The 9,742-nt window shown below is 38.5% G+C and overlaps 1 protein-coding gene across 1 annotated transcript in view; it reads left to right on the top strand.

The window, feature by feature from the left end:
• mei1 (meiotic double-stranded break formation protein 1) overlaps nt 1–9,742 on the top strand; it is a 63,513-nt gene that overhangs the window by 27,738 nt on the left and 26,033 nt on the right. The window contains exons 16-19 of the mRNA XM_008415648.2: nt 700–843; nt 1,417–1,511; nt 6,109–6,265; nt 8,512–8,662. Of these exons, the coding sequence (XP_008413870.1) occupies nt 700–843; nt 1,417–1,511; nt 6,109–6,265; nt 8,512–8,662 (547 nt within the window). The remainder of the gene's footprint in view (nt 1–699; nt 844–1,416; nt 1,512–6,108; nt 6,266–8,511; nt 8,663–9,742) is intronic.

The following is a 9,742-nucleotide window of genomic DNA, read 5'->3' as shown; positions in this document are numbered from 1 at the left end:
GTTTAGAGTGATATAAACATGTCCGTTTTAATTTTACCATCTTTCTGAAGGTTTTTTTTATTTTGATATTGCGAGTCTGTTGGGTATGTCTCTATCAATTTCACACATCTAGAGGATGAAATATAAAGRCACACTTCAATTATGAGACCCAGAGCAGTTTTACCCAGAGCCTTCAGGGCTTTCAAAAGCGTCAAATTTAATCATCCCAATCTTAGGCATCAGGAAATCTTAAATAAGCCCAGATTTCTCACACAAGGTCTCAAATTACATTTCATTACATGTCAAATTTGGTTCATTATTGCTTCTTCCATTGACTTTTTCTTGTTTCCGGCATGCCGTACGCTGGCCGTRGTATTTCACTTACAGGAAGCAAACAACCTYGTCCGAAGGATTTTCAGYTTTATGGTGAAACCATTTAAACTGGCCTGTTATAATTTTGTTAAGAAAATAAAACTGAAACATTCCTGCAAGGTATTATGATGAAGTACTTCATAAAAAGCTGAACAAGTTACAATTGACTAAAACTCAACAGCTCTCATGATAGTTTATTGGTGTAAGGAACTATTCAAATCCCACTTTAAAAACAAACGTTAGTGGACAAGCTTGTTTTCTTGCTTRSAAGTGAAACACAACAAAGTAGAAGACATTGTGTCTCACAGGAAGTTAAAAGTTAAAGACACAAGCTGTGGATCGTCCTAGAAGACATCCTGGAGTCCCTGGAATAATTACCGTTGTCTCATTGTCGGATAATTGCTCTCCTCCTCACCTTCTCACCCCTCCAGTGTCTTCTGGTTTCTATCGGCTGGCGGTGGAGCATAAAGCCCTCCTCTGTGCAGGAAACAGGTACACCCGCAGACTACACAGAGACGGGGGGACGCTCATAAACAGCAATCAACAAAACGACGCCGTTTAGTCGTGGAGGTGTTCATGTTCTGTGTCTTCAGTCAGAACTCGTTGACACAATTACAATWWWWAAAAAAACTGAAACGTGACTGCGGATTCAGAAATAGCTTTTTCAGAAACGTGTTGCACCTGCAGTTTCAACATTWTCTGTCTAATATGTAAGCATATTGACTGCTATTCGCATGTGTCCGAGGCTGCACGTTTGTGCTGCTGTGTGCGACGGCGGTTGTGGTTGAAGAAGGCTTCAGGYCCCCCCSTGCTCTGAGCTGTAATGAAAGTGAACTACACACTCGGTGTGTCTTTCATGTTGAACAGGGCTGTGTGAAAGCACATCCTGTCCTGTGTCTCACAGTTCAGTCTTCCATATATCAGCCTTTCACTGGGTGCACATGTATTCCTTAGCTTCCCAAAGAGGAGACGATGTTTCTGCAGTTGTTTTCTGCTGTGATCTTCTGCACTCATGGTTATATTCTGAGTTTTGTCAACGTTTCTCCCGTCTGTGAATTGTTGCAGGAACCCAAATCTGAACGCAGCTTGCTGTGGTTTTCTGCAGAAACTCAGCATGTGTCTCCTCTTCCAGTCAGACCCTCCCTGTGGCTCCAGTCACGGTATACACAGCTTGCATACACGGTCACACCACAGTGCACAAAGTCAATTAGGAACTAATGACAATAATGTGATTTTACTGTGTGTTGTCTAGAGTTACAGCTTGTTGGACGAGAGTTTTTTTTATATTTAAGAAAAGTGTGAAGTAAATCTAGATGCTGCTGACTGTAAACTTATGTGGTTGCTGGTGGTGTGCAGCGCCTTGCAAAAAATATTCACAMCCCTTGAACTTTGCCATGGTGTGCCAGCCTGCAACCGCAAATTTAAATGTGTTTTATTGAGATTTGGTGTGGTTGACCAAAGCAAAAATGGTGCCTAACTTTGAGGTGAAAGGAAAAGGACGTTTTTTTTTCTTACAAATAAAAACATTTAAAAGTGTGGTGTGCCTTTTTACCTCCACCGGTTCAGTGGTTTGCAGAGCCGTCTTTAACTGCTGTACAGCTGTACAGAGATGCTAATAGCGCTTCAGAAAGACAAGGAATTGGCAGGGACATAATAAGTGATGCACTCAAATGCAATTACCTCCATGCAAGCTCACTGTGCAAGACTCCACTGCTGAAAAAAAGCTGTTTTCTTTCTTAAGTAAAGTTTACTGCAGAAGATATGGGCAAGCTAAAGAAATACTGGGATTAAATGGCAACACACCAATTTTGAAGGCTAGGCCTGTCACAATAAAGACTTTTACTGGACGATAAATTGTCCCAGACGTTATAGCGATAAACGATAATATTGTTGCTTTTAGACCATTTTCAAGTAATGGCATAATCATGCAAGAACGCACTCTCAAAGATAAATGATGAACATTTAACACTGGAACTGGAAGACATTTTAAATATTCAAACTAAATAAACTAAACAAATAAAATGAATTGGAAAGTCTCTGTAAAGAAAACTGTCCTTCAAAAAAGACCAAAGCGCCAGACTGAAGTSTCTCTGGTCATCCATTTTTTTGGTATAAAGAAAAAAACAACAAACCATGTAAATGGAAATTTAGCTTGTTTTAATTGATCATGCRATTAAATGACACATTGCTTACTGAGACAGTAAGACCTAGAACATTAAAGCTGAATATATGCCACACTTAAATGTGGAGAAGCTTAAAGGGTTTGCATACTTTTGCAAGGCACTGTACATAACGCAAAGCAAGAAGTGAAAGTGTGTTAAAAGCAGCACGGCCAAAAAAAAACACCCAACACAAACCGACTGTCGACGCTCTTAGGTAAAGTTCACAAGGTCACATTCATATTGAATGTGTGAGCATGCCCTGAGACGTCSATGCAGGAGAAACATCAGTATACTTTTGTACAGCATGGATCTAAACGACAAGAAAAAAACCAGAACAGAATCAAAGTCATCACTGTTCCTGCTTTCACACTTTCCACGTTGCTGCCAAATAAAAGGTAAAATGTGCAAAAGCATCTCGGTGTCTGCAGCTGTCCCYAGGGGACGCGTTACACTGTTCAGTAAAATATTTCTTCCAAGCAGCAAGATGTAAGATGTGTATCAGTAAGCATGTATCACTGTTATGCATGTCTGGAGTTGTGTGTGTGTGTGCGTGCGTGTGTGTGTGTGTGTGTGTGTGTGTGTGTGTGTGTGTGTGAGCAGTGTGAGCTGGAGTTTTGTTTGCTCCATTTTCTGCCTTGCCACTTTTATCACTGCTATCTGCACCATCTTCAGTCTCCTTGATTCAGGTGTTTTATTTCCCTCCTTGCCTTTGTTTTAGAATCCACTCATTCATGTTTGTCTCTATTTTTAGTCTTCCTCTTCTTCTGTCCTTTCCTGCTCTTGTCTCACTCCATTCTCTCTGCAATAATCAAAACTCTTCAGTCTTCTGTTTGCCTTTATATAAAGCTCAATTTCTGCTAAAAAAAATGTGTTAAATCTGTCTTTTTTTCTCCTTATTTTTTATGAAGCACTGTTGCTGTTATACAACTCAACACGCTTTGCCTTTTTCTCAAGATCCTAAATCATGGATTTTCTTTTTTGTTAAACTCTGTGGCTGTTCCAGTCAATTTATTCACTCGTAGATTTCTGCAGGTTTGTTCTGCATTTATCCTTCTCCTTATGAAGCTTAAACCCCTCTAAGTGAAATATTTGTTGCTGTGAATAACCTAAATCATTATAACATGGATATCCATAAAGACATATATTAACAAATTCTTTTATTGTAGATTTGTTTCTTTTTCAAACCTGGTATATAAATGACAAAAAGCCCTTCTATCATCATCCCTTAAAACAACCTTATATGTTTCAAGGAATTAATACTATATATATTTTAAATATAACAATACGGTCATATGTGTGGATTTAGTCTCTTATTTTAAAGCAGTAAACACCCAGTAATCAGCTAAAAGGATCGGATTCAAGCAGGAATATTGAAGTTCCTTTCTTTCACACGAAATGTGACATTTACTATGTAAAATTCAACAGAAAAAAAACGTTTTAGACTTGGACTCCTTTTGTCTTACTGAGAAAGAAAACTTGACAGTGAAATGTTGTTGCTTTGCTACTGGAGTAAACAGAAGATGATAAGTGTGACTATATGTACGTATACGTACATTCATGTTTTACTGGTGTAGTTGTAGAAAAAAATGGAATAAATATAAGATAAATAACATATTGATATACAAGAGGCAATAACAAAAGCAATATTGAACTATTAAGATGTTCAGTAAAAATATTGAACTCAGCTTAGAGGAAACTATTTCTGAGTCTGGCTGAAATTATTATGCTGAAAATGTGAAAATTAAAAAAAACAAAACAGGGGGCGTCGATGTTCACAGCCTTTAATACTYAATATTAATACTTTTATTAGTTTAACGTTCCTGACATTCCCTCATTTAGATCCTTTTGCTAAAGCTGCAGTATTTAGGTTCATCTGATCTGATCTGTATTTGTTTTTTTTTTTTGTGTCTACTTTTAGAGTTTGAAGCTTGGTTTACTCTGAAAATAGAGGTTTCCACAGTCTGCATCAATCCTGCGTGTTTTTGCAGCTGTTTGGTCTGAGCTACATCTGAAGATGCAACACTGTGCAAAGCATAATGTGTTTTTCCTACTTTATGGAGAGTGAGCGAGATGCAGCATTGTAATATCTTGTAAGAGCCACTTCAGATTCATCTCCTTTACCTCTCGCCTGCATGGAAGTACCGTTCTCCATAACTAATAAAACCAGAAGCCTGAAACTGGCCGGGGAGACTGCTAAGAGACCGACAGCAGCGCTGAAGTAGCAACAGGAATTTCTGATTACCACCTTTCCTGTTTTACATGTGACGACATCCTCCTGCGTTCTCCATTACTGTGCAGYGAGCATTTTCATCAGCAGAAAAGATCCAGGGCCGGCCTCAAATCTTTACACAAACCTCGTGGTAGAACGCGCTACAATCCAATGAAACCGACCTCCAGCCTTTTGCTATATTTCTAAAATATATGTTTGGCACAAAAACAGCAGCAGTGAAATGTGGTGGCTGCATCAATATAGTTTTTATTTTTCCTCAGTTTTGCTGAATTCATCAGCACTTACTGATGATGAAAGAGGGATTTTTATTTTTATCATCACTGTGAGTCAGAGCTCATGTCAGAGCTGGTAACATTTTGGCATCACCAGAAGAAAATGAATGTTTTGGGATGACGCAGCCAGATTTTAAAGCTAAATCTGACAGAAAATCATTGAAGTCAGCCAAAGGCAGCTTCAACTCAGATTATGAAGTGTGCTCATAATCTGAGTCGAAGAACTTCTAGATTAATATTGTTAAGATGTAAGACGCTTTTAGACTCCTACAAAAGAAGACTGAACATAAATCAAAGGTGGTTTTGGTAAAGTATTGGTTAAAATGTGATCACATTTATGCCACCTGACTTCTGCTGCTTGTGAAACTTTGTGAAAGTTTGGTTGCAAAACAGTTTYTTCATAGTTTAAGGGATTAAACTCCAAACATTTCTGACAGTATTCCAAAGCATGATCACTTGTCATAAAAAGCAAATATTTACATGTTTGTCTTTGGTTGTTGACTGAAGCCTAACAAAAGGTTATGGAATCACATGTCAGATCATTTTATTTCCCAGAAGTTGATATCTTACGTTTTTTAATCAGTTTAAGATCTAAATCTCAATTATCTTAAATTGAACGTAGCAAATCTTGCAGAAATCCATTTTGATCATCAATAGATGGGTGTTGCCACAGCAACATCTGACGACAAACACTGGGTGAAAGTGTTTAAAAGAATTCAAAAAGCTCTAAAATGTTTAAATCTTCATCTTTCCGCCGTGCGTTACCTTTATTAAAGCACCTATTGTTTGCTGCTCACGTTACGGTTCCTCTGCAATACAGATATCGATTTCTCACGTCCATGACAGCATTGTTCTCTAAAGAGACAGATAATTGACCTAATTTATGGTTTTGCCAGAAAATATTGGAAAAGTGACAAATCAGCACAACCTCACAGGTTTTCCTACCCAGGACTTTAGCAGTGSCAATAAGCTGCAGTGAATCTGCAGTAAATAGGTGTTTCTGCTGCCCTCTATTTACACCAATATATATATATTTGGTCATAAGAATTGATGTCTAAACATCCCTTGTTGGTATTTTATTCCTCATCCCCAGACTTTGATGAGGTGGAAACTTTTCTGCAGTGCAGCCTTTCAGCTCTGCGCTGTCACCTGTCAGACTGGCCGTCTCTGCTGTGTGAATATCAAGAACCGAGGGCTGTCCAGTACTGCCTGGTGATGATGCTCTACCTGGCTCTGAAGCAAGGAGACAGGTAAAATTATTCATGGTATTGACTACAGCAAATACCTTCAAGCCATGAAACTAAAAAACAAACAAACTATAATTTATGGCTTTAATCGTGTTTTGGAAACACTTTGGGGATGTGTAATAGCATTTTGTTTTTTAGCGCTTTCTTCTTCCCTGACCATGCTGAGTACAGAATAAAAGAAACATTAAGTTTTCCTGTAAACTGAAGCTATAACACATTGTTCTTGATTCTATTGAGCAATATCTTCTTTTACATGGAGAGTTTTTATTTCTTTTTTTCCAATAGAAAACCTTTTTTTATTGCATCAGAAAGCTTTTCTCTCCTTGAAAATGRTCTCCAAGGAGAAGAGTGAGACGGTGTTGGCGCTCTTTTAGCCGTTCTTACCACATGTTGCAAACTGTTCCTGCGAGTCGGTTGCCGTACCAGAACGTAATCCACACACAATCTGCAGCACAGACCGCCTTGTGGTGTTTTATTTAAATGTCACGAACAAATAATTATTTCAGAGTACAGTGAGAACCGGCCTTTCTTATCCAGTCTCTCGTGGAGAGTAGTTTAATAAGAAAAGCAATGGAAGTTCAGACTGGCCGCCTATAGCTACATGCAGTGCTGCTGCACTGCTACAAAAGGAGTCTTTGATCAGGAAAGTCATTTACTGACTGCCGAGTTTCTCTGGGGAGAACTATATTAASTGTGCTGCGGGAATCAATTGGAAAAGTACAGTACAGAACAAAGTCACCAAACTTTGTTCTGCTCCCTGCTAGTGGAGAAAACATTCATCTTTGCTATAGTTTATTGTCAGAACGTTAAAGTTGCAGAGACTTTAATGTTGCTGAATGTGCCCCAGAGATTATGACTGGGCCTTTAGTATTTATCTCCAYAAATGCTTTTTGGGAAGTTTCGATGTTATTGACTGACGTTCACTAGCAAATAGCTTCATAGAGCAGCTGTTTTTAAACTGGAGTTAAATTATGCCCTGATTGACTCTATTTACAGTTTAGGTCAATTTATTTTAATGCAATTGTTTGTGCTGGATTTTATTTTGAGGTACCAGAGTAAAGGAGAGGTGAGTACAACTGGATGCTGAACATTTCACACGTTTTAATTGTTAAAGAAAAAACCAAGAGACTTTAATTTCCCTCACAAGCTATGTTTCCAATGACCATATATCTGCACAGTTTGAGATTTTGAAAATAAATTTGCTTCATGGAGAAAAGCTGATTTTGGAAAAACTCTCCTTTTTTGATAAAAGGTTCTGGCGCTAGGATGAGGTGTTTTTTGTTTTTGTTTTTTTGGCCAAATCAAAATTGGTTTATTTTGCAAAAGAGCAAAGGAAACAATTTTTTTGCATCACATGAGTCACATGATCAACAACTGGATGTTGCCAAATCATGAAGAAGACAACAGGAAGTAGTTGGATTATCGTGGCACGGCATGTCTYATCACGTAAACAAACTTATATGATTTTAATTGTGTTTTTTATTTAATGGAAACACCTCAAATTGCGATTCCCTCGCCCCCCAACATTAGTGATGAATCGGTTTTGCAAGACATTAGATATGGAAATGCAGCTACATTCAAACCCTTCTTTATGTTGRTTTCTTTACAATATTGATCTTAATGTGGCAACATTTTTAAAAAGGTACAKAGTGTAAAAAGTGTAAATGTTGTTTATCAACCTCGCTTCAACTGTAATTCAGTGTTGCCGTATTACAGAGAACTCTCTCTAAAACATTATTTGCATGGTTGACATTCTCAAGGTTGCGTTTARCGGTGCAGGGTGAGAAATAAAACCGTCTGTCACGACGTGTCTGTTCAGGTTTATATTTCTGCCAGACTGCTCCAGCACACTCACTGTGTTTCTCAAGTAGATGTTTTATGGCCCTCAGAAATGTTTGTTTGTCCTTTTAAAAGTTTTATCTGTCTTTCTGTAGCTTTACCTCCAGGGTAGGGCAGTAAAAGCCTCTCCTTGCCTTTTTTGTGATCTCACCAAGATTTACAACTAGTAGATCTACATTTTATTTGGAGGCTGAGAGTTGATTCTGTCTCTGCTTAGAGTGTCTGAAACCTTCCTACCTGGATCTGTTTTTGTGTGTTTCTGTCTTGTAGAAACCAGTAGAGACGGACTTTGGTAGCTTTTTCACACACCTGTGTGTCTGTAATCTCATAAAAGTCCAAAACAGAGGCTGTGTTTGCGATCCTGTGAGTCGGTAGGTCGTGGCATTGCTGTGCTTGTTTGTGTGACCCAGGCTGCTCCCGGACCAGGCCGTGTTCTCCAGCGTGGTGGTGTTGCTGCAGTCRGTGCAGGAGCAGGGCGACTGCGTCCTTCCCCGCTCTGTCCTCCGCTCTGCCCTCTACTTGCTGGCAGTGACCCAAGACAGGAGCCCGAGTCTCGACGGGGTAACTGATCAGCTCACCAAACAGAGAAGGACACATTGTTGTTCTTTGTCTGCTGCAATGCACAACTTCATCGACTTCACTGTTTGGCTTTGTTGCTCCCTTTTTAATAATGGCCTCAATGCTGAGGTTTTGGTTCAGGAAACGAGGCTTCAAACTCTCGAGCGTACACGACTCAAATGTCCGGGTCCTTAGATGTGAAAAAATATTAATATTTTGCTGAATTATTTAAAAAAWKTTTATACAAGTAATGTGAAAACGTTGCATGTATTTATTTATTTTTTTATTAAAATRTGCAATAAGTTGRWTTCATAAATTTGCCCACCGTGGAAATGATTTTTAGCGTTGAGCGTTTATCTCCAGTCTTCACCTTCTATCAGCAGTACAGCATTAAACCCAGTTCAGCCGTTCTRGTAATATTTTTTTTGCTACATTAATTTATCTGTGTTTTTGAACTGAAGTCAAGGTGCAGAATATCTAAAATATCTCACTAGCTTCGTTTTCAGTGACGATAAAATTGTGTAAATTGGAATYGCAAAAATAAATTTGCCACTGCTGCACAATCAATAAAAAAAAAAGGTATATTTTTCGATGAAAGGTTTTTGCACCAAGATGAGGTTGTTTTTCAGCCATATTTAAATTTGCGTATTTCGCAAAACTGAAATGGAAACACTTCTCCAGCAACGCGGCAGTTTGTAAACGGCACTAACAASCACTAACAAGCTTATTTGCATGTACCAGAGCTCTCRCAGTATTGCTCAGTTAATGAAAATGTAGGTTTGTCATTCGAATTGTATCCAAAACTCTTCTCTAAAATCACCGACTACAATTTCTGCTTCTATATGCTTCGCTCCCAAGTACAAGAGACTTGTCACTGCAACGCCTGAAAAGATGCTGACGGCTCCTCTGACCACCAACCTGTGGTTTTACGAAACAAAAAGAGAAGATGAACGGTTTATTCATAGAGCTGTCAATTTGAATTGATTCACACATTCAAATGTGTGTTATCAACCAAAGTAGTAAAAATTTCCATAAAGCGCTCTCTTTAAGGCACTATAGAAGCTAAAGTAATTATTTCCAGCA

The sequence above is a fragment of the Poecilia reticulata genome, linkage group LG8 (assembly GCF_000633615.1).
Source record: "Poecilia reticulata strain Guanapo linkage group LG8, Guppy_female_1.0+MT, whole genome shotgun sequence".
NCBI classification, from domain to species: Eukaryota; Metazoa; Chordata; class Actinopteri; order Cyprinodontiformes; family Poeciliidae; genus Poecilia; species Poecilia reticulata.
This window is presented reverse-complemented; position numbering and strand designations above follow the sequence as displayed.